The sequence below is a fragment of the Patagioenas fasciata genome, chromosome 3 (assembly GCF_037038585.1).
Source record: "Patagioenas fasciata isolate bPatFas1 chromosome 3, bPatFas1.hap1, whole genome shotgun sequence".
NCBI lineage: Eukaryota > Metazoa > Chordata > Aves > Columbiformes > Columbidae > Patagioenas > Patagioenas fasciata.
In genome coordinates, this window is record NC_092522.1 from 49793637 (window position 1) to 49819710 (window position 26074).

The 26074-nt window shown below is 35.4% G+C and overlaps 1 protein-coding gene across 2 annotated transcripts in view; it reads right to left on the bottom strand.

Moving 5' to 3' along the window:
• Positions 1-3464: 3464 nt before the first annotated feature.
• Positions 3465-26074, bottom strand: part of TTC13 (tetratricopeptide repeat domain 13) — a 45686-nt gene continuing 23076 nt past the window's right edge. The window contains exons 9-23 of one of the 2 annotated variants that reach the window (XM_065834269.2): positions 25856-25938; positions 23274-23415; positions 21704-21878; positions 21132-21288; positions 20489-20619; positions 20008-20140; positions 19420-19512; positions 15159-15242; positions 13598-13682; positions 11200-11309; positions 9608-9743; positions 8844-8923; positions 7619-7697; positions 6091-6170; positions 3465-3615 (exon numbers count right to left, since the gene is read on the bottom strand). In XM_065834269.2, the coding sequence (XP_065690341.2) occupies positions 3492-3615; positions 6091-6170; positions 7619-7697; positions 8844-8923; positions 9608-9743; positions 11200-11309; positions 13598-13682; positions 15159-15242; positions 19420-19512; positions 20008-20140; positions 20489-20619; positions 21132-21288; positions 21704-21878; positions 23274-23415; positions 25856-25938 (1692 nt within the window). In that variant the 3' untranslated portion in view covers positions 3465-3491. The remainder of the gene's footprint in view (positions 3616-6090; positions 6171-7618; positions 7698-8843; positions 8924-9607; positions 9744-11199; positions 11310-13597; positions 13683-15158; positions 15243-19419; positions 19513-20007; positions 20141-20488; positions 20620-21131; positions 21289-21703; positions 21879-23273; positions 23416-25855; positions 25939-26074) is intronic. The other variant, XM_065834270.2, reaches the window with a different exon arrangement.

A 26074-nucleotide genomic window follows, 5' to 3' on the forward strand; every position in this document is an offset into this window, starting at 1 on the left:
AGTCACAGGAGTACAAAAAAATGAGAAGGAAACCTGGACAGCTGTACATTGTTTGTTTGTCCAGGGAATTTTCTTCTTCCCCTACCTCTGGTCTAATCCCTAAACCAAGAAACCTCTATTTTCTAGTTGCCAACACAGATTTCCCCTTTCTGAATGAATAATACAAGGTAAAAGAAAACTTCCAGGCTTAAAAGAAAGATCGTACTATTAGAACACAATCAAGGCATAAAGTTAGGCATCTCTTCCTGGTTCTCCATGAGGCAGGCAGAAAACAACAATTCCTTTCCTCCATAATGAAAGATACTACAGGTTTCTGAAAATTCTAGACCTTTAAACAGAAGGCACCAGAGGAGCAAACCATGCTTATTTCCAGTGCAGGAAGGGAAGGTATTCAAGCAAAAGAATGGTGGGAAAACACCTTTGTCACAATTGAACAGCTTTCAATGAAAATGCACAAGCCTCCTTACATGGAAACAAACACCTACTTTCATCCTTTACACAAATTCTGATCAATAAAGTTTAAAATGCATGTTTATTAGTACCAGCCAAACAGGTGGTCAAATTTGCCTTTATCATGGTTTGGTTAATGAACCTGAGATCTGCATAAGAAATTCTGCCTTTTTATAGATATATATATATAGATAGATGGATATAGATATATATAAATATACACACACACACATATATATACACACATATTTTTATATATTTTTAATATATATGTATGTATTTATATATTTTTTTTTTCTGATGAGTTACTTACTCAAAATTATACCTATACTTCCAAATGCTTAGCAGCATTACAAGTGCATTAGTGCTCACTAATAACTAAGAACTTGGATTCCAAACAGGTGTCTTCCCAGTTTTCTAGATCTCCTTGCATTTTGGGCACCCATCTCTAATGCATCCCCTGATCAGATATATGTACCTAAACTTACTTAATAATTTCCCCTGCAAACAAACAGGTGAAGAGAAAAATAGGCTTTAGGAAAAATGGGCACAGCACTTGTTTTCTGATATTTGCAAAACAAATGTTGATTTCTACAGTTCAAGATATTTCATATTAGGTATTCTTCCCTTGGCTGGGAGTTGGGTCACTATTTTTTTATCAAATCTACCAGTTACCACTGTAGCTCCAGTACAGTTCATACAAATTTTGAAATAGATTCTAGACCTACTGGCAGACATAAGAGAATCAGGATTAAAAACATCTAACAAAAAATCTGCTTCCTATTCCATTCCCTGTCTTTGTACAATATTGTTTCTGCTGTGCTTACAAGTCTGGTTAGCAGTACCCCACTTTAGCATGGAGGAAGTTAATAAAGTAACAGCACTTGTTCTTAGGGAGGAAGAGTTACTACACAGACACCAACATTTGTTTCAGCAATAGATGGTAAAAAGCATTAAGTGAAAGGAAATCACATTAATTCCCTACCCTTGTATTTTCAACATACAATCTTATAGTCCAAGAGTTCACGAAAACTATTTCCCAAGAGTATATGTGCACCACTGGTTTAATTTAAATTGTGAGCACAATTTTGAAGCAATTCTCCTCATTTTCTCCACTTATCACGTTTCCGTTCACAGTGCAGAGGGGTTTCAAAATACCCATTTCATCCAAAAGACATCCGACCTCGAAGATGCATTTGCTCACATGTACTCCAAACGCAATGAGCAGCCAGTTCAGGAACTAGACAGGCAGAGAGAACTAAAACCTCTGAAATGCAAGTAGTGTGGCAAGTGAGCTGCTGATATAGGGTGGGATGCATTGGTTGCTCATGTAGACGTCATATGCACCCACTTTCCAGGACTCATTTTCCCTCTCAATGAAAAACTTTCAAAAGCGTAAACACTTGGGTCTTTAGCTACCCATGGCTGTCCTACTCTGCCAGTGACCAAGGTAACAAGTAGTGAAATCTAACTTTAAATCAACAGGGCTTTTCTTACAATGGATGTCAGTATTGATTGCAGCTTCTAACTTACCTTGTGGCACTTCCCACCCCCCAAACAAACACACACAGATATAGAGAGTCCACTTTGAATTTGACAATTACTTGGTGGATAATCAAGAAAAGACCCTTCATTCAATAAATCCACCCTGTTTTCAGTCCCACTATGAAAGTAGGTCACTTATATCAGCATTCCTGATGCTTTGCTGCATTTCTCTCTTCATTAAAGGGGACTGAGACTGCCCTGTGCTGTAGGCAGAAGAAAGAAACCACAGCACTGCTATTGGTACACCGGGGGTATGCAGAGTGCTCTCTCCTCTCCCTTGGTAAATAACTTATTCTTTAGCATATCTTACATTACATGGTTAGGACAGGTATTTGCAATTGCCCAACAAAGCCTTAACCTCTGGAAGGAAACACAGTAAAGAATAGAGTACTTGTGTAAAATATGACAGTGACATAATCTCAGTTTAGACCATCAGTATTAAACAAGCTGAAAGCTGTACCTAAACCAGAACAGTCTTGTACACTTTCTGAAATGCTGCATATTCAAGCAGGAAAAAAAAAGTTGATCAAAACCACTGAGGAAACCAGACATTTTCCCCACCATTGCTGCTGGTTCTGAAATCACTTAACCTGATCTAGAGCTCAAGCTAAAATGAGCATCATTTAGTTAGGACACACTAGAAATATCATCACTATTACAATCAGAAATTGGTTCATGGTACTGTCCATGTTGTTTGAACTGCATTAGCCCTACCTTACAGGAAGCCTGCATTCCTGCATTTCCAGAGCACTGTCACACCCTCCCAACAAAAACACCTCAAGAAGCCCCAGTTGCTGTCCCAATATACTGTCAATGCGGTGGCATCTCCTGCCAACCACCACGAAGGAGCATTTGGCAAGGGAGACCTATGTACAGTTGTCACGTTTCTGACATTTACTCACCAAGAGTCTTAACTCCAAAAATGTCATTTGTTTGGTTTTGTTTCCAAATGATGTTTTCCTGAAACCCATTCTTTTAAGCTGATATCTTTTCTTTTACTGGATTGCATTACATGAAATGGCTGTGCATTTACCAATTACTCACACATGTACAGCTCACAAAGTTTTCCATGCAGAAGGCAAAAGCTTTGAAAAAAAAACCCAACAAACCACAAATGGGAAGTGGTATAGTGGTATCTCCAGTACAGATTACTTTTTTTTTTCCCCAAATAAATTTTCACCTGCAGTATGTTACAATCTTAACTGTGATGGAAGTTTCCTATTGCTCTTTGGTTTCACCTCTGAACAACTGTATTTCCTGTATACCTCAATACAATAAATCAGCTGCTCTATTTTTTTCTTTTTTCCTTTCTTTCCTTTTGGTCACAGAAGGATTCCTTTTAACCTGGTGATAACTAATCAAGTAAGTTTAGTCTATTAAAAAACAAAACCAAAACCAACCAAAAAAAAAAAAAAACCAGCCCAAACATTTTGACCATAATTTCCCCTTCAAAAAAATGTAGGAAGCAGTACCTCTTCACCTTTTATTTGTATAAGTTATACAACAACTATAGTTTTTTTTAGACAATGAGATGAATCTGTATTTAGCACTTCAATCATCATTCTCAGGGTTGGAAAAGTCTCTGATACTGATGGTAGGCTCCTGTAAGAAGGTGAAATACTGAAAAAGGAGGAAAGAAAAAAAATTATCTTTTGCTGAGTTTTATGATTTACCTGGAAGTTAACACATTAGCTTATACTTCACTTCATGCCCTTCTCCAACAAACTCAGGACCTGAAGTCAAGAATCTGTTGCCCACAACCAGCTCTTACTTTTCACGACTTCTCACTCATTATACAGTATAAAAATAATGACTACATGAAAAAAGCCTTTGGAAGTAGCAGAAGTTAACGCAAAATTTTATTGCTTTAATGTCTCCAGCCTTACTTACCTTTCCCACTATTATTCCTCTACCACAGACAAATTAGCCATTCGGGTTAATTACCTTCATATTATTACTTCATGTCTTTTGGGCTGTGGTTCTACAGATATTTTTCTCAGCATCAAGCAAAGCCAGCTTTAGCATTTTCTCTACTCTGGCTCATTCTTCACCCATTATACATCTCTTATTTGAGCCAGCAATACTATCAGTGGGACTATGCTATGAAATGGTCTCTGTTAAAAATAAATTTTGGTTTTGGCAACGTTACTTTTAACAGAAATCAGTTCCCTAATATGGTTTGCTATGGATTCTCACAGGTTTCAACAGTACATCTGAGAGCGTTGGAAACACAGAGGTAGAGTTGAAATGGCTTAAGCTGACTTTGCTCCCATGAGAGAAACTCCCCTTTGGTAAAGATATGTCTTTAGAGAGAAAAAAACAAACAAAACCAAACCAAACAAAAAATACAAAAAACCCCAGAGGATAAAGAAAGAAGTTGTGTATATAAATTAGATTTACAGTAAAAAATGATGTGAACCATAAATATTTTATGTTTCAAAGACAATCAAGTCACAACATTCGTGCAGACTACTTTTAATAAAAAACACAACTTACTACACTGTAGTTTAAAAATGTCACTACTTAACAAGAGTTGAATTTTCCTACATTTACATTTAGATTTTTAGCCTGAGTCTGATAAAGATGTCCTTGAGTCTTCTTAATGGCCTTCTTAATTTAGAAGATTTTATAGTCCAGTGAAATTCACCAGGCTGAGAACCACCAACAGTGAAGTTAAACACCACTAATCGGTGTGAGATATTTAGCACTAACAGCAGCTGCAGAGTTCCTTGGGCTCTCAGAACAAGACAGGTGGGTCCAGACTTCAGGCGGTCTGCAGTCTAACATCCTGCTCAAAGCAAGGTCAACTGCAAATCAGACCAGGGTGTCAGGTCTCAAAAACCTCCGGGGATTGAGACCACACAGCCTCTCTGGGCAGCTCTGCTGCTTGACTGCCCTCAGGGTGAATAGATAATGCTAAGTCTGAAGCTCATTTCAACTCATGCATCTTGCCTTTTGTCCTCCCACCAAGCACTGCTCAGCTCCATTTCTCACTACTCACGGGTACCACTAAGCTGCTGTTAGGTCAAAGCCTTCTCCAGGCTGAACAAGCCCAGTTAACTCCTGTTAAGGCATATGCTCCAGCTTCCTGACCATCATGGTGGCTCACTTCTGAATTTACTCCAGTTTATCACATTCTTCACTGCAGCTGCCCCCAAAGTGGATGCAGTGTTCTAGATGAGGTCTAAAGTGCTGATTACCCCCTAAATGTGATTATCCAAACAGCTTTTTACCCATCTACCTTGTCCACTCAGCTAGACCATAATGTGCTGTCTTGGTATGAGAGTATTGAGGGAGTACCTGCTGAAGTAAAAATAAGCAACATCAACTGCTCTCCTCTCATCACCAAATCTAGTTGTTTTATCACAGAAAGCAATTATACTGGGTCACACAACATTTGGTAAAGCCATGTTGACTGCCCAAAGTCACCTTCTCCTTCACATACCCTGTAATACTTTCCTAGAGGACTCACTTCATGGATTTACCAGGGACCAAATTGAGGCTGACCAGCCTACAGTTTCCCTGGGTTGTCCTTCTGGCCTTCCTGAAGGTGGTTGCAAGATTTCTTTTCCGGAATTCACCAAGAATGTCCCCAGATGTGCACAACCTTTCGCAGATTATAGATGGTCTTGTAAGAACATTGGCCAGTTCTCTCAGTACCCTTTAAGTGTCTTGACCCTGACTTGAAGGATGCTAAAACTGATTTTGTCTGAGGCCCAATTTTTAGATTTTGTATGTGGAATAACCAATAAGGGTCACATCAAATGCACCAGATTCATAATATTGACAAGGAATTAATGTGCTCAGTCTTTAAAAAATCAATTCATATGAAAATAAAAATTTTAAAGCTTTATACAAAGTCATGCAGTTATACTAAGTTCTGTATATTCAAAACTTCCATCTACTTTGAAAATACTTATTCTCCAAATTAAAATAGCACTAAAGAATAAGTAAACACTAAACAGTGTTAAAAAATAGATTGGATCATTTACTAAACTCTTGATTTAAGCAACATTTTTTAGTATAGGTTTAAATTTTACATATAAAGTCTTTAATATTTTATTTCCTCACCCTCATCTGAACAAAAAGATTTACCTTTTTAGATTCATCCAGCTCCTTGCTATTTTGCTGAAAGCTTCAGACCCTGGTGCTGTCATTGCTTCAAAATCAACCAGCTGAAAATGCAACACAATAATAAAGATCTTAGGAAATCAGAGAAGTTTTAAGTTATCTGATTTCAGGAAGCTAATCCTTAAATATTCTTAACACAAATTCAACTTTAAAAACATATCCTTTTGTAAAAAAAAAAAAAAAACACCAAAACCAAAACACTGGATTTTGTTAATCTTTTAACAAGATGTTTACCCTAATGGGTCAGTGCCAGAAAATATTGACTGTCTTCAGCCCTTTATTGCAATATCCAAATAAAATTGGGATAGTTCTCATTTCTACAGACTGTATTCTGCAAAATATTGTGTCACATGATTGCTAGATATATATTGGACTTCCCAGGCTCTGTACTACTTCTTTCCACAGTGGGTTTTCAGACAAGCTTCACTACATACAGCCAAGAACTCTGTGTATCTTCATGTCTACAGATGAAAATAAGTTTTCAGCAGAACAATGTTTAGTCAAAACCAATTGGTTCATTGGTACTGAAACACGTAAGTTGACAAGTCTGCGATTCAGTGAACTTTGGCTGAATTCAAGGAAGGATTCTGAGAGCATGCTACCTGTGGTTCTTAGTAAGACAGGAGTAAGCTTACTAACTAGTCTGTGCCCAGACTACTTTATCCCTCATCACCAGTCAGCATGCATGGAAGGCACTGAAACTCTCCATGGGTCTGCACAACCCACCAAAACCGATACTGGAAGCTACGCTGGCCATGGCTACTGACTGACCTGCCAGGCAATAACAGGATTCTTGACTACTGGGCATCTTTATCTTCAAAGTAGTCTGATAATGCATGCTGTTATATGCTTGGGACCAGAAATACCCTTCTAAGGAATCTAGCAAAAAAACAAACCAAACAAAACCAAAATCCCGGTTTCATTCAACTGGGGAAAAAAAATTCTTCCTGATGGTGAAAACTTCTCTTAAAAATGGTTTTGTTCCAATTCATGCAACTCTGTTTCAGGAAAAATCCTCAAATGTAAAAATGTCCCCAAAGCCTCCTGCAAGTCAGAAATCTTTCTTTTTAGTTATCCCAAAACTCTGCTTGCCTGCATAAAATCAGTCAAGAAAATGCACTACACTACTGAGACCTAAGAAGATGCGTATGAAAACTCACCTACGTCTTTTACCTTAGCTTGAACTCCCACAGAACGGTGAAGATACCGGCTTAATGGCATACTGAAAAGGAGCTTTCTTGCTACTAAGCAACTGCAGTTTGCTCTTAAAAGCTACTAGGAGTTTATTATACTGAAAGGAGAAACTTACTGTTGTCAGGGCTTTCTAGAACAAAAGGGAAAGTCGCTCTTTCTTCAGTTGACACCCTAGGATGCAGCTAACTCATCTTCAGTAAACAAGTGTGCAACTTCTCTTCATTCTTACAGCTCCTTCCTTGCATTTACAAGTATTGCTTCCTCCATCAAGGCTGAACCAGTGTATTCTGATACTTACCTTTCCTTTAGGGATTTTTCCTGATACTTCTTTTCCACTTGCCATTAGTGCTCCCATGATCACTGAATACGCTATCACACTAAGGAAAAAAAAATCAAAATCCACAAACAAAGTACAGTAAAAGTCTTTCCATAATGCTATTTTAATCTACAAAACAAATAGAACACAGTACTGTTTCACAGAAGGTTAGCAGAAATTACTGTGCTAGCTACTTTATTTTAGAAGTAAAACCAAGCACGAAACACTTAAAGTGCAATCACTGTTACCTTCCAACGCCACTGGAATGAAGCTATGATCCTATGGAGTCTGAATACTGAAGACCACTGTTTCTACAGTAGTCAGAATCATAATTTCAGACTTACAAGTTCTTAAGACTCTACAGAGCTGAAAACAAAGCAAACTCCTGTTCCCAAGCAGCTTAGCTGTAGCCCACAAGAGTTTATGAACTCCAGTGATACAGAGCTACAGGCACTGTAAAGCTGTTCAGTCACTTAACATTTTAAAAAATCTAACTTAATTTTTTTTAATTGTGAAACTCAAGACAGATTCTTTTAATTTTTACATTCTATAAGATCAAAGTCTGATTATAAAAATGAAGTATCAGGATTTTTAACATTTTATTTTCTACCGAACTGTATTCAATAATAAGCTTAAAGATATTAAGTTCTTTGTGCAACAGAGAGTCAGACTTATATGTAGCCAGGTTTGAATTAAACTAGAATTTCAGTTGAAGAGATCTGCAACATATAGGACTTCATTCTAGGGTTTCATTTGGTGACCCTAACAGTTGCAATAAATTACTAAAATAATATTTTAGTGTATTTTCTTAAAATAACTTATCTCAAAGTATATTTAATCTTAAACACGTTTTGATAAAGCTTCTTGAATGACATTACAGTGGCATAACATAATATGGATTAAGAACTCAAGTATTTTAATTTTAAAATGACGCTTTTCAATCTGTGTCTATAAATACCGACTACTCATAAATTTAAATATATATGCAGCTATGAATAGTTACCATCAGCAATTACAAACTAGCTTTCAAAACATTATGAAGTCAGCACCCATCAAGGCAACATAAATTAGAGACTGCAGGACACACAGCTCAACCCAGAGCTTTTTTAGCTTTTTAAAATATTTTTAATATATTAAGATACTGCAACACATGGACATATACGGCATGCATCCAAAATAACAAGACAGGATAAAGACAATCACTAACCTAGATCCTCTGGAAAGTGGCATTAAATTATAGAAGTAATAAACTAATGACAGGATCAAGTTGCAAACAGCATCTACTTCCTAAACAGGGGGAAAAAAAAGTGAATTAAAGAAAATTTAATAGCCAGGTAATACCATATAAAGGAACACATATTGGAAAGTCTTATAGGACTATTTTGAATGCAAAAAATGTCAAGCTGAGAAGTCTGATTAACAGATGGTTAAGCAAATTGTTTTGTTATATCTTTACAATTTAGGTGAAACTTAGTTCAAATACATAGTGTTAAAGGATGAGAAATGGAAAGCACAAGCTCAAATGTACTCAGACTGTCATTTCAATATTAATAATCAACACTAACACAATTCTAGTGCTTGTCATGAATTTATGTTGCTTCTCATCTTCTATGTAGCCACCATGAGCCAAATCCTAAGCAGAGCTTATAAGGATGATGAAACAGTGAACATAAATCCATGACAAAAATAAATAAAATAGGGAGGGGATGAAAAAGAAAAAGGAACACACTGTGATGTTGAGATCTTGTCTGGACTCTCTATAGCTGCAGCAAAGCATAGCAAATTTTGAAGTAACAGGTAGAATTATGGCAACTGCTTATGGTATTGTTGTAATTTGGTTTAAATGAACTCAATTTTATTACTTAAGATCTCTTTCAAAAGTTATTAGAACAAGGACTGTTAAACAGAAGGACTGTTGAAGATAATTAAATTTTATCAAGGAATTAATAGTTTCCATTAAAACAGCCTTACCGCCAGCTCTGCAGACAGAATTAGAACTTTTCCTTTAGCTGTTAGATCCTTATATAGTGCATCTATTTCTGCATGATACAGCTGTGTTCTCTCTTCTGTTGTCTGAGTTTCTACCGAAAATAGTACATTCCCCACCCTATCAAGTAGATGAAACAAAAAAGGAGGTAAGAATTTTTTTTAACAGAATTTGATACATAATCTAATATCCAGGGTGAGTTACAAATGTACTACAGTTAAACAGCACATCATAACCTTTTTTCTATAATTTTTCCTTAAACTGGAGATAATGTGCAATGCCTTTTAGTAAAAAAAAAAACACAACAAAAAACCAAACCCACACACCCCCCCTAAAACAACACACACACACACACACACACACACAAAAACCCCACTGAGTTAGAAACATTTTGTCCTGTTGTGTGTCTGAAAAAATACATAAAGATTGCTGTCTAAACACAGATGAAGTATTTCAATTGAAGAATATCTGACAAGCATTAGTGTTTCACTTAAGGTGTAGGTAAAAAAAAAAAAAAGAAGAAAATTTAAAATATCTTCATGGGCTTGAGATATTTCTATAGACTGTAAAGCATAGTTTTGTTAACTTTTAAACTACCAAAATGTTTTGGTATAAAATGATAGTTACAAACTATGGATCAAAACAGACTGACTGATACAGAACAAAGTTTGTGCAGAACAATGTTAGATCATTTTACTGACACCAAAATATTTTCCCCCCAAAAGTGAGTCCATATATTGCATGCCATTTCACTGTATACAGGCATATGATTTAGAATGTAAAATTAAAAACCAAGAGATACGTTAACATTCTATTATAAAAGAGAAGTTTGGCTTCTATGCCACTCATTGGAAGCATACAAGTTTTGGGAAAAATTTCCAATGCATAGAATTTTAAAACACGTAAGTCAAAGTCTTCAGTTAGTAGTAAGACAGAGCTACTGAGCCTTGGATTATTGCTCACTCTTTGGGAGAACAAGGAACCAGTATCCATAAAGTAAGAAATTTACTATCTCACCCTAAGAGTGGCCTAAAGCCTCCTGTTTGTATCCTCAGACATTCAGGTACTATCTAGGTTGGCATCTGCAGATAGAAGGTCTGCAAACATCTCAAAAATAAACACAAAAAAAACCAAAACTCCAAACAGAAGAGTCTCTTTCATTCTTAGATCACAGAAATTTCCATTCAGGACTTTTCAGTCACCCTAAAAGACAAGGTCTTACGACAAGAAATGTATTTTGTTATGAATAAAGACTGAGATTTCTGAGATCTTTCCCCTTTAGGCATTTTGTGTTCTAAGATGAATAACAAGGTCTCTCTTCATTTTTGCACTGTATGTTAGAAAATCACCTCAACTGGGCCTACTCCATCAGTGTTATCCATATTCCCTCTTTGTCAGGGAACACAACAGGAATGAGAAGTCCTCAAATGAACGCATTTTTTTAGTTATCTACAAAAATGTCACTAGTGAAAAACAAAACCCGCTGAATGCAAGTAGAAATGGCATTTGAAAAGATTAATTGCTAATGCTGGATCATTACTTAATGTATGTGAAGCCCTGAAAAGAGCAAACATACTTATCGCCTGTTATTGTAATTGTGAATCCATCATATTCTTTCCCTTGATCCTTGAGGCTGGGGACTTTAGTGTTCACAGTAAACCCATCTCTTGTTTTACTGTTAAACTGCTTTCAAAAGAAAAAAAAGTGGTATTAGAGTGAACATATACAGAATGCCTAGCTATTGTTTAGAAACATCTAAAATACACGGAGCAGAAATGAAAATGGACAAACTGAGAGAACAAAACAAAGAAGTAGTGTCAACTACGCTATTTCATTTATCCTTTATTTCCTACTGAATGGAAATGACAAATAACTGAATGAGGCATATTGACATTCAACTTTATAACTACATGATTAATTTAAATGGCACTATTTATGAGAAGCAACTGTACAAAGCAATTGTATAGATTTCTCCCCAATCGTATGATGATAGTAACCTTTTGGGGTAACAATGTAAACGCAAAAGCAGGAATTTGAGACCCTGTTTTGTGTTTACACCAAGAAGTAGGTGCATCGGTCTATGCATGGACTCCAGAATACAGCTCACAGCCGCAATTTCTTAACTGTGATCCAGTTCCAATTAATCTTTATCTTCATCATAAGGAAAAGTATCACAGAGAATTTTAAAAAGCTATATTATCTAAGTGCAATACTGTAGCCAAAGAGTTGTATAAACCAGGAAAAACTGTATTTAAGTAAAGCCAAAAGGCCAGATTTTGACATGCAACATTCCCCAGCTACACAAATAGTTGAACTACATCAATATTAGCAGAAATTCACTTTATATAGGCACTATTAATGACTATCATGCAACAGTACTGAATGAATTACTCAGGCAATTATTTATTTTAAAATAGAACTTGTGATCTGGGATGTTTTGTTTAAAGATAATCTGCATTTATTTTAAAGAAACAAATCTAAAAGCCTCTAATAAGAAGCAGCATTCCGAATGGGCTACAGGAGATTCAAACCAGAGCAAAATATACAGGTTACAAAAACCAGGAAGAGTATTTGCTGCCAGTTCAGACATTTATTTTGAAATAAGTCATGTATAGTCCGCTATGTTTATACATTTTCATCATCCTCTGGAAGCAACATGTATTTTTAACTCCACAAATTGCAATTTTTCTGGCCTACAATTCAAGAGTAGCCATATTAGGTGCTCCACAGGGCCCTATCTGCACATTTGTGCCAGTAGGGAACACTTAAATGTCTATCCACCCTAACATCTACTACCTCTTAATCACAAGTCTTTGTTTATCTCCACTTAGTATGCACTTCATCTTTCAAGGCCAAGAGCAAGACAGTAATATAAAAAAGACCTCCAAAGTTATGGTATGTTCTTTGAAGACACTTACATTAGGCATGTATATTAAAAAAAAAAAAAAAAAAGGAAAAAAATTGGTGCTGGAGCTGTGTGGCTTCTGTAAAAATAGCAGTAGTGCACAAGTGAGTGAGTGAGTGCTATCATCATAAGCAAATCCAGACCCGACAGTCTATCAGTAGTAGCAGCAACCTCTCTTCAGAGAGCTCTGTTCTATGGCAATCCATTGGTTTTGCTCAGCTATGGAATTGCAACATGGACACACCCAACAAGAAAGCAATGAGTTTGTCTCTACTTGGAATGAATGTTTCTTCCCAAATTTTATTCTATTCTTAATAAAATCCTGTTAAATCTTTTAGACAAGACACTTTATTTGGGTTTGGGGAAACACTGTTACAATTACATACTGCTCATCCTAGATTAATTTGAGGGAGTGGAAAAACGGAAGGACCTTTTACTTAAACTCAGGCCAAGCCCTATTGCTCAAGAGTACAAATAATTTTGCACATCATATATCTAAAGCCTTTCTAAGAAGACCATTACTGGCAAAAAGAAAACCCGCAGGTTTCCCCAATCCTTTTCTGACAGTCTTCCAAAGCACAAGAATGTAAACGAAGATTTCATTTCAGATTAGCTGTCACTAAGGGCAACTACTCCATTACTTCCTCCTACCAGCCCCACCATGTACTGCCCTGCACCAATGAACCTCCAGTAAAAAGAGCACCCACGTTCCTAATCTTTCAGGCACACATCTTCAATTTTCTCCTCCATACTGCACAGTCATAATGTGAGGCCATTATGGTGGATCTGACCACAAACCCTCCCGGTTGATAAGGCTGACTTCAAAGAATTACATTCAACATTTTGTTTTACCATCACTTCTTCACCAGTTCACAGTTAGGCCAAGCCTTTCAAATATACATCACACATCTGCATTTATCAAAAGGGAGGTCATACCCTACATTTCCACATTTGAAATAACTTAAGAGGAATACCTGGAAACACCATGGTTATATTCTGAGGAACTGGTTATCTCCCCAAATACGTTTTTATTGTTTTTATCACATTTTGAAGTTTCCTTTTAATTTACCTTCATTATGGGAAGAAGATCTTCTACTCTATGTACCTTTTCCAAAGCTTCTCGAACCTCTAATAGTCCTTTTGGATTATTAGCACTGGAAAAAAAATATGGAATCACAATGGTTGAACACATGTAGCATTTCTGGAAATCCATCTAGGTTTAACCTAATTAGCCACAGTAGAATAAGTTCTTGAAAGTTACTTAATGATTTCTTTTCTAAAAATTAGTTCCTTCAATACCTGGCCACATGATCTCCTATTCTTCAAACAGTAATTTCCTCCTATATGAGTTCTGCTTAATTTTTTTCAGCTTCAAAACTCAACTTCAACCTTCAAGTTTATCTTACTTATGTTCTGTTGGGCACGCTAAAGCATTAAACGGTATTTGAATGAGCGCATGTGGGCAGGGGGTTGTTGATCAGGAAAGATGGAAGAAGAATGGAGGTAATGTTAGAAAGATTCTTCTCAAAATATACACATCTGTGTAGCCTTAAAGGTGTGTAAATACTACAAACGCAGACACAGCTGGACCGTGAGGAAACCTGTTGAACTAGTGATCTAATATTTATTAATTACTGTACCCAGATATTAGGAACAATTAAAAAAAAGAAAACAAACCACAGCACAAATTGTTTTGGTTTAAGGTCAAATGCTGTTGGCTCACTCTGAACAAACTTCCTCCCAATAGAGGACAGACTTCACAGTTACTACAGAACTTACATATCTTCAGCAACTAGCATAGATTTTCCCAAACTTAAATATTTTCAACTGTTATACGGATTTTCTGCACTTTAATTTTTTTATATTTAAGTAGCATAGTGAGATTGAAAACCAGAACTTAATATTTAATAAAAGTTAGCAGCCCAAAGAAAAATTAAAGGGTTTAAAGCTACAAGAGTTTCTTAAATTTTGACCTTAGCAGAACACTGTTGCCACAAATGAGCCGCAGGTGGGGAAGACATTTTACTCATAAAAATATGATCAAAGTTTGAAATAGATGTCAACTTCAATTTTCAGATTACCTTTAGTCATATTCTTTCATTCAAGATTCTACAACTGTCTTCTATTCCACTAAACTGTCTACCAATATGTCTATGTAACAGGTAGCAAAGACTATCTGCTTCTTTAAGACTTCTTGTTTCAATTAAAATTACCTTCCCTATCATCTTCTCCCTTTTTTCCTCATTCCTATTATTTATTAATCTTAATATTCAGATAAACTGTACTCTATTCTACCAGGAAGAAACACACCATCTTCAATAAATCATATTTTTTTAGAAATAATTGAAACCAAACTGATGCCAAAACTGTGGCTACGAATTCAACACCGTTATTAGTTTCTAGGTATATTGTAATTTGCAACATTTCTTCCTATTAGTTTCAGTTTCTTTGTTTGGCTATGAACAGGATTTTGCATTTCCAGTAGGAAATAAGACAATTACAGTTAACAAGAAAACTAGAACATACTAAAATTAAAAAAACATCCCTCAGACTTTCTGAAATGAATATTATGTAAATTTCAAATCAGTATTACCAGGGGAATAAAGCATGGAAAAAAATGAGTAATTTACCCATGATAAACAAGGATCCTGTCTTTGATAAACTGAAGAATTTTCTCAAAATATTCCAGGTATCGCATGTTAATGACTTGTCCCCTAAAAAGAAAAGTTTCTTTTTTAAAGTCTTTTTCAACCCAGCATTCCAGGGCTAAAACACAAATATTACTCAGTAACATTTGACCGAATTTTATCCACAGATGCTTAGTAAATTAAAGGAAATAACTAGAGTTTGTCTGAAATGGTGAGTTGCCCATCCCCCATTTTGAATACAAATTCCATAGTGAACTTGCAAAAGCTCATGTATGATTAGTGGTGTTGTCCTCTCATAAAATACCTTTCATGAATATTTTCCCATTTTCAGTATGTCCATGTCCAATAAACCTTATCTACGCGATAATTATATCCTTGTACAAATTGATAATCTTACTTTATTAGTTACACTCATAGATATTGCAGAACTAGGAGAGAATTCTCAGTCTACACATTGATTTACTTTGAGAACCTACACACTCCAGTTTATATATTTGCCAATATATATGCTGATCTGCTCTGACAGGCCACATACATTTTTTTTTTTCACCTACGCTCCTTTATATTGAAGTAATTTTACTTTGACTCCTAACAGGTACAAGCAGTAACTGTTACACTAAAACATCAGAAGTGTGTTGTTTTATCCCTTGGACCACTAAAGAAAAAAAATATACATTACAAATTTGGTAGAAACCTGCTAGGATTACAACCACTCTGAGAGGAAATATTACATACCATTATTGCATTTGTAGGAGTCCTTCCTCTTCTCCCAGTCTACAAAACAAGATTTTATAAAGCAAACATTACCGCTCTCTGAGCAAGCAAAACCACTGTCAACCACAGGAAGGTGTGCACATCTAAGTGTTTTTTGGCAGCTTAAGACCCTGCCTAATGTCTCACTCAACAGTCTCACACTTTAGTAAGCCTAGTCTCAGAATAATGGCAGAATCAGTCTTTAAAAACTGAACGGGATTCGAACACACATACATCTGCACATCAGAAAGGGAGGTAGAGAAAGCAGAAGGATGAAGACAAATCTATATACAGAATATGCCCTTGTTGTACGTCCCATCATTTTCCATCTGTTTTAACAAATATCTGTACAACAAGCAGAAGTGTGTCAGTATAAGGAACTGGATTTTCCTTTAGTGGCATCTTGGAAAATAAATCCAAACCAGACTTATCATTCTGTAATGCTGTCTAAAAGCAGTAGTACCAAAAAAGACTTTTAGTGGGTGGTCAGAAGCACTTCGTGTTTATTTCCACACTTTCTCCTTATTTAATAAACACTACCAGCAAGAATTCAAAAGTAGCAGTGATCAAGAGAGTGTCTTCACATTTTATAAGCATATTGAATGTATCATTGATGTTCAGCTGACTCAAGATCCTTGTTTTGCCTATGAAAACAACTTAAACTTTCAGGAACATTTTCTCTACTTCAAATGAAACTTGGTCATTTAAGTCAGAAAGGAGATAAGCCAAATTTGCACTTGTCTATAGACCCATGAAGGGGTAGTGACAGCCAATATACTTGCATCTTGAGTATGTTAAGATCTGGAAGCCTATCAAACATTGTGAAGTGCAAGACGTTTCTCATATACGTTTAACAAAAGGTCCCCAAATGGACTCAAAAACAACATACAAAAAAGAGTTTGTTTTCTGACACTCTCCAAACATTTTGCCACTCTGAAAAATAATTTTTAATTCAGCAGTTATTGAATGCTAGTGCCTCCATCCCAAAACTCATGTGGCAGGAATCACTGAACAATAATGGATTTTAAATGCAAAGAATTTCGAGTAAAGAAAAAGGTTAACAGATACCTAATCCAAAAATTTAGCACACGGAAATTACTGGTGTACAACTTAGACCAAACAAAACCTAGAGACAGTCTGAGCTCAGCATCACTAGACCTGTTACAAATACTAAAAGAACACCCAAGTGCTATTGTTACATTTCTTATTTGACTGGACAGCTTATATCTTTTTATCTTTAATAACCATGAAGGTTGCCATTTGTCAGCCTAAATAATGTACTATTACACCTGTTTTCCAGGTAGCCTTGCTACAGAAAGAATTCAGCCTTAGTCATACGGTTATCAGAATAAACTTTCAAATCATAGCAAATACAAAGCAATGTATGTCTTCCTGAAAAACAGTCAAAAGACTATAAACTGATCTCAATTATCAACAAAAAAGGTGTTAGCCTATTGCTATTTTACATCAGCAACCATTTTACAGTTGAGTAATGTGAGACTGAGAATATACAGATCTGTACAATCCATTAAGAGTAAATTTTCATTTTGAAATCATAAAGGACTAGAACATGCTACAAAAGTAAAATAAAATAAATAAATACCACTTAACATATTAGTTTATCCCTCACCTCATGTGACATCATCAGGAGGGAGTCCAAAAGCAGAAACCAATCACTACAGAAAGCTGACCAGTGAAAACACCTATTACTCTGGATGATTAAACAAGTATGGGCTTCCAGAATAAAAAAGTATGCAGTGACCATCCAGTACTAAAGTCCAATCAACTCCTAAGGCTGTGGTATCTAGGCTGCTTCAAATCTATTGTTCCTTCCAGAAGAAGTGCCCAATTAATAGTTTTCAAAGAACCACTACCTAGCTGTTAAAAAAAGCACAACCAAAATGAATGCTGATGAAAACCCCAAAAGTCAAGGCTGAGCCAAAAACAAAAGGTTAGAATGAGATTCACTATGTGCCTACCATTCAGAATGTTCATGAGGCTTATTTCAGATTTCTATGAAATCACCGAAATAGCTGGAACAGTAAATAATGAGTTTTGCTAGCATTCTCTGATGAGAGAAAAACAAGTGAAGTACTTTGGCCAGTGAAAAACAGAGCTGCTGACACAGAGATCCTGTACAAGGACGCATTTCCCCAGATTAAATGTTCAAAGTTATTTTCAGCATAGTAATTGTTATATGAATGCCTTTCTGCCAGCACAGATCACCTAGAATTTTTTACTCTCCCATTTAAAACAAAAACAGGAAGAAACAGATGAAGTACAGAATGCATCCTTGTCTCAAAGTACAGATGGTTGTGGGTTCTGCTGCATCATACATGTGAGAAGAGACAACTGCAGCAACAGCAAAGAGAGACAGAGCTTGGAGCCCAACTGTGACACTTAGCTTGAGGGAAGACAGAAGCCTGAGCTTAAGACTGTTCCAGAAGCAGCACATCCTGCAAGGCAATTACTGATCTGCATTGGAGTGTAATGCTACATGGTAACCACTCCCTAAAGTAACACCAAGGCTGGTGAGGTCCCTTCCTTAGAATGCAAGACAGTGGACAAATTCTCACTAGCCTCTGTGCGTGAACATTAGAACATCACTGTTTTTCTCTGCCTAAAATAATTCCTGAGAAGGTTTTGCTTCCCTTATCTTCCTTTTTCCAGGCAGCTTCTCAAAATAAGAAAAAAGAAATAGACATAAAAGCAGAATGACAGATCAAAGATTCAATACTTCCCATGTGAGGGGGAAGGAAAAAAAAAGGGAAATAAGATGACACCTGGATACATCTTTATTTACACAAACACACTCTGCTCCTGTGATTGACAGTGATGTTGCCACATTGAGTCTCTCACACTTCCACCACTTCACGGGAAGCAGCACTGTCATGACTCCAATACCGAGTCTTGCAGCATGGGAGAAGATGGAACGTACAACAGTGGTTGAATTTTTTAAAATGTGACCTTTGTTTGAAAGTGCAACTATTATCTTTCACAGGTTACTTATTTTATAATTTTTGCTTTACTTTGGCCTGCTTTGAAAACAACTAAAAGAACTATGTTTTTCCTCTTTATTGTAAATCGGTATTAAAGCTGAAAGAACAGCATTGTTTCATTACTGCTGCCACTATGCTAGAGAAGCAGCATTTGCAAAAATTACAACTGCGATGACCTTTACCTTAAATGTAAAAATTAGATTATTTGGGAAATAAAAACAGCATGTAAAAATATGCATCTTCTGGATCTTGGTTAGATCTTGCTATAACTCAGTCTTACAATTAAAACTCAGGAAAAAGAAGAAATATGAGGTAGAATTTGAGGTGCACAAAACCCAAATTCTTCATTAGAAAATACAAAATAAATATTAAAGCAAAACAATCAGCACATATACATTCAATACTGTAATCTGCTGTTTCATGAGCAGCTGCTAAGTTTCGCTACAGTCCCTTAGTACATGGGGGAAGGTTGTTTGGTAAAACTCCCATACCTGATTAAGTTAATGTGATTATTGAAACCTCTGCTAAGACTTCGGGCAGGCATTTGGTCCAACCAAAGCACAGGCTGGTCAGGGTCAGCTATCCTACAAAGACAATGAATATTAATATTGGCACACACTTCACTCCATGTAATATTTCTAATTGAGCTTTGTTCACACACAATAACTTTAGGCAAAAGCCAGAATTCGGAGATAACAAAAAAAAAAAAAAAATTGAAATGCATGTATGATTTTCATAAGAAAAAACTCAACTCAATTATTTTACATTGCTGGAGTTCGAAGCTGTTAGTTTGTTATTCCATGCTGCAATGTATCCCATGGTCTTTCACAGCTTTGCCTCAACCAGAAAATGCTATTCCCAACTCCTTCCCTCTTTTAAAAGGAAGAAAAATGAGTATTTTCAGAAGCATACTCCTTGCACTTAAAGCATCCCTCTCTTTTATCAGAACACTTTCTAATTTTACCGAGTGGTAGCAAGTGTCATTTTCTCCTCTGTGACATCAGCCCTTCAGTTAACCAAAACATAAATCATTATCACAACCAACACAAGGTTCGTTCTCTCTCTTCTTTTACCATTACCTTCGCCACTTCACAGCAATATCAAACATATCTCTCCACTGCATCAGTCTGGTTTTCCCATTCATCCGAACTTTTGAGTTTGCCCAGGTCCGCTGCACAGCTTGCATTACTTCTAGTGTGGCCAACCCCATTGCTGGGGGTGAAGGAGGAGAAGAGATGGACAAATAACAGCAGAAAGAGAAAAACAATTAAATCAAAACACTCTCTTTTGTACAGATAGGAAAACTGAAGCAGGAAAGCAAAGTATTTACAGGAAAAGAATCGCCAACATCAATAAAATCCGGAAGACCATTATTTCTGGTCCCCAATTAGGTCAAGACACTGCTGACACAAAGATTATTTTCATTTTAAACTTTTTATCTGATTTGAAAGGAAAAAAGCATAGAACTAATTTGCAGATAACAAAGGTGTAGCATGGAGTTATCACCACATTGATTTTTTTTTTTCCCACACTCAAATATATAGAGCATTTTTAGTATACCTCTATGTATTCTTCTATTTGGAAGAAATCCTGGTGTCTCATACTGCATCATGGAACCCAGATGATCAGCTACACATATGAGTTCTTGCACATCAGGCTTATAGCTTTCAAAATTCTGAAATAACACATCTCTTATGGAAGAGAAAAATATGCATCAGACATAACTTGGCAACAGTGAAACCCAGGTGCCATTAAAAAGAGAAAAAAATCATCTATCAGGTGTCTAGAAAATTACACCTACAATAAAATAAAAATCTAGTATGCAACAAGAAACTGTAATAAGGGTGCTATATAACACAACACTGAGCATCTCAAACACTTCAACTCCTTCACATTAATTGCAAAAAACAAACGAACAAACAAAAACAGTTAATCAATAAGGCCATAGGATATGAAACAACATCACGTGAATATGATCGTTTATGTGAAGACAGAAGTGAAGAAGATCATTGTAAGTGTCATTCTTCCTTTTTTATGAGCTAAACCAACTCCAATCCCTTTGATTGTGAAAAGGATTTATACACTCAGGGGAATTTGACTGTCATATATTTATGCTGTTATAATGTCTTTAAGAACAGCACTTTAAAAAGCCAAACTGAAAAAAAAATGGGAGTAGGCTTTAAAAAAAAAAAAAATTACTCACTTTATATGTGGCTGTAACCCTGGCTGTTCTTCATAATTTTCTATAAGAAAAGGAAGATTTTTGGCCCAATGGTCCTTGAAATTTCCAGGAAGATCTATATCAATATTATACTCTGTAAGAGGGGTATCCAAATGCGCATGCAAATACCTAGAATACTCTGAAGGAAAGAAATAAAATTAAATACTGTTTGCATAGTCAGCCTACTTATGTAATTACATAAAAACAACCACTAGATTATGTTTGTCAGTTATCCAACGTGACTTTAATAAGGCATTCCTCTTAGATACCTTAATTTTGCTATTAGCTAATTTCCAATACAAAAATAAGGCTATTCCAACTAAGTATCACACACTTTACCATTATACAGAAATTTATGTATAATTTGTGGTCCTAGCTTTTAACTGTATGAAAAAATAAGAATCGGTGTATATTTTGTTTTAAACACACTCAACAGTGCTCTTGAGAATGTACAACAGTTTCTTTAAAATGGCCCACAGCTACAAGCATGTTTGGACTTCCAGGGTTCTTGAAGGATTTAAGAAAAATGGAAAAAAGAAAAAATTTGAACTTACCTCGGAGATATTTGACTTTCAGATATTCTGGGCTGGCCTTCTGACCTGGTAGTGGATCATTTAACATAACTTTAGTCTGAGCTTTTATGCCTTCATAGAACTGTCCCATTGCAACGTGGCTGAGACCTTTCATGTACTGGCACACTTCATTATATGGTTCTAGCTGTAGACACCTCTGGGAAATTAAAGGAACAAAGCACCCATAAACCAAGAGAGAAAATCAGTATCTTCAAATAAACAAACCTGTTTGGTCAGAAGACCCTCAGGAAAATATTTACTGATTCTTAAGATCCACTTCTGTCACAATTTTCTTTCAAATGATGCTGAGCACTTAAATGGCTAGCAAATGTAAAAAAAATATATATATTTTCAGCTTCATTAAAAAAAAAGGAACCATGAGTTCAAATACACTTTTGATCACACTTTAATTGTTATGAAAATAGATCATGTTTGTTCTAATGATATTAGCACTACAGACGTTTCAATACTACTTGAATGAAATTAGACAAAACACACTCCTGACAGTATTAGTAACAAGTCATTTTTGGCTAGTTCAACACATACCATACCATTTCTTCCATACATATCTTCGCCAGTTTGTGCATTAGTACACTTCATTATGTCAGTCAAATATTTACTATATGTTAAACACACAGCAAATTCATATTTATTCAAACTTAATGCTCTGATTCTTCTAGCAATTACATGCCTTTAGAAGAGCATCTCCATCTTAAAAGTTGAAATATCTTTCCAATTACAGCAGTATCTATAAATTGTGTTATAGAAGGTAAATACATAATAATGCACATGAAGTGTCCTCCTTGAGACAAACATTCATTCAGAAAGGGATGCAATAACTTCCACATCTTATTTCAGTCATTATTTTAAGGATATGGACGTATAATTAACTTATGCCTTTATTGTTCTGTCTAAAAAAATGAGGCCATTATTTAATGCCAATGGAGAGAGGTAAGATTTTGTTTACCTGTGGAAACACACACATTTTTACAGGGCAAATGAATCACAACAAATTCTGGGTTTTTCTAAACAAATAGAATACCTCAGAAAAATTATATAAATATTGGAACTCTGTAGGTTTATTTTAACCTTTAAAGTTACAAAGAAGACTACATTCCCTCTTCTGTCAAATATGACAAAAAACCCTTACGTTTCAACCCAAACAAAACCTTTATCAAGAACACAACTACCAGTTTAACCAAAATTAAAGAAAAAAACCCCACAAACACACACAAACCCACACCAAAACAAACAAAAAAACCCCACCACACGCCAAAAAACAGATCAAACATTTCAACAAAAGCTCAGTTTTAGGAATTAATAAAACCACTAGAGGATGTATCTTTGTTTCAGCAAAATTCTATTTTTAATTAAAAACTGTAATGTGTTATACATATTTTTAAGACAAACTTCAGAAAATATTAACTTTAGTTCAAATGCACACACACATTCACAATTAAAAACTTCAACACTTGTCCATTTCATTGCACTTGTTGAATACTAGTCCTTGTTAAAACATTTTAATTTTGTATTTACTTTGGACCTTGCTTACCTTAAAATTCTTAAGTGCTTCATCTAAGCTACCATGATGATAAAGCATCATTCCTTTAAGCTGTAATGTCTGAACATGATTTTGATTTAGCAGCAAAGCCTTCTGGAAGTTCTCTGTAGCAGCATCGAAGTTACCAAGTTCTCTAGTCGATTCCATAAAGTGGAAATTGAAAAATATAGACAATGAAATTGTTAAACGTTGCTTTAATGCATCCAGAGGGTATATAATTACAGACCAACACAGTACTAAGGGAAATTTTCTTTAACAAAAGCAGTAATTTTGCAACTGTTCTTCAGTGGTAAGAACAGAACAGCTGCACAGTTTTTTCACTCCCAGAAATGTGTACTCTGAAACAACCCCACAAGACCACAAATCTCCACAATCCTCAGCGGACATAAACCATAAAAAACACATAACCTATGGTATTTCTTCAGAAACGAAAAGAAACGAAACGTCCACAGAAAGCGTTCTTGGAAAACATTATCTATGGTAAGCCTTTTAAGCTATTAAATATAAACACATTTTTAAAAACTCACTAGCTATTTAAATGCTGAATAAGAAGAAAGCATCTAGTGCTCGAAAGCTGAAAATAAATAAAAATGTATTCACTGGAATTACTCCCATGTGCAGAACAACTTTTAGTAAATACAGCCACAGAGAAACTATAATAAAAAATGAAAATAGTATAAGTATACAACTTAATTTTTCTTCACGTTTTTTTTACCCAAAATACAGATTTTTATTATTTTTTTTTAAGATCATAAAATTCTTCCCACATCAAATTAGGTGAAATTAATCCAAACAGAAGCAATGCAAAATAAACAAGATTTAGTAGTTCTAAATACTTTGGTCAAAAAGAATTTTTAGACAGAACAGTGAATAACCACAGTGCTCCAGTTTCAGATAAATGCAGTCACCAGATTTGAAGCAGGAATTAATAGGTAAAATGCTATAATTCATGTTATTAAGCAGGATAAATAAGACTCATAACTGTATATTTCCACAATAAAAATAATTTTTTTAAAGGTATTTTTAAGCATTGTTTTTGAAACTTATTTGATGTAGAAGAAAGTATGAACTTGAAACACAAGATTTTAGAAAGAAAGAAAGAAAGAATTTGACAGCTGGAGTCAACAGTACCCTGGAGAAACGAGTTTACTATTCTTGCCTGTTTTAAGACCTGACTGTTCATGGGAAAGTAAATCAGACTTTTCATAGTTGGTCACTAGATATGGTGTCCTCAGTTATTAAACAAAATACTGTTTAGCTTCTGGTCTTCTCTAACTGATGAGCATTTAGAAGACTCAACAGTAATTGTGCGTTGTACACAGGGTAGAACAGCTGATCAACTAGAGAGTTAGTCCCACATCCAAACACAAATTAAAAAGGTTAAAGCATTTATTGGAAACCTAAGGCAGCAACTGCTCATCTTCCAGCCTAAATTACTATTATTTAACACTTTGAAGGAATTTATACACAGTAAGAAGTATCACAGAAAAACTCATGAGGAAATTAAGTGATTCTACGTTGAGTTCAGAATTTAGATACTGTGGTAAATAAGGTCCAAGTCCACAAAGCAAAAAATAACAACAACAGAATTGACACTGCCTTCAATGAATACTGCATGTTCTGTAAGCTGAAGGAAGCATAAAGCCTGAAGAAAAAGAGCACATGATCATGTAACGCTTGCCCACCAGCCCTATCCAACTTCACCCTTGTTACACAAAAGCCATTTATGTTGCAGCAGCATCTATGCTGTAGATCAGTGCTTTCCAAAAATAAAAACCAGGAAATAAAAAGCTGTCAAGACACAGCAGGTTGCAAAAAAAATTAGAACAGGCAGAGATACCCAGCTGCTGACTATTTATGACTATTTATGTTCTTATTTTGTTATAGACAAGCTATATGTACTTTTCTCCTTCGTAATTATCTGCAGATCACTTTTTATTCAACTATAAATTATTTTATCTTTAATGTAAATTAAAAAGCAAAAAAATTACTAGTTACCTTACTAAATAGAGATTGTTGGGGTTTTGTTTGTTTGTTTTAATTACTTGTTTAATAGGTAAGAAACTACATGTCTATATTAAAAATACCCTAAACAGGAAATCAGCTAAATAGTCAGAACTGTAAATCTCTTTGTTGGGATATTAACTGATACATGGTCTAGCAGTTCTATAAAACGATATGCACTATGCAATGAGTTTTTCATAGATTTTAAGTAGCACAATAATCTCAGATGACAACTAATGAGCATATTAATCAGCAGTTTATATTAAACATTTCCATAATTTAAAAAACATTTAACGTGCCTAAAACACATCTTACTGAACATCACCAATCACCTAACCTTTGTGTCTGGGAGACTCAAAGAGCTACTGGAGACTACACTAAAAATACAAAGCAAACCTAGAAATTATTTATATCAAACATATCCTGCCAGAGCCTTACTGGCTGTAGAAGCTACCAAATCCACATAGGATTCAGCAGTTTTGTAACAAATGTACAAAAGTTACAGACCGCATTTAAAGAACACAATCAGATATACAACAGACTTTAAAACTATTTCTGAATGCAATTACCTGTAGGCTTGTCCCAGACTTTTATATGCATCTATGAAGTCTGCTTTCTGCTTCAGAGCTTCTTTGAATGATTCAATGGCTTCCTACAGAAAGGCAGAAACAGAAAAATTTGTCACTTCTGTGTTAATCTAATTTTAGTATCCTCAGTAGTTACTAGCCATAAATTTGCAGTTATTCACTAGAACCTTTGGAAGGAACAAACAAGGTATGAATTTATCA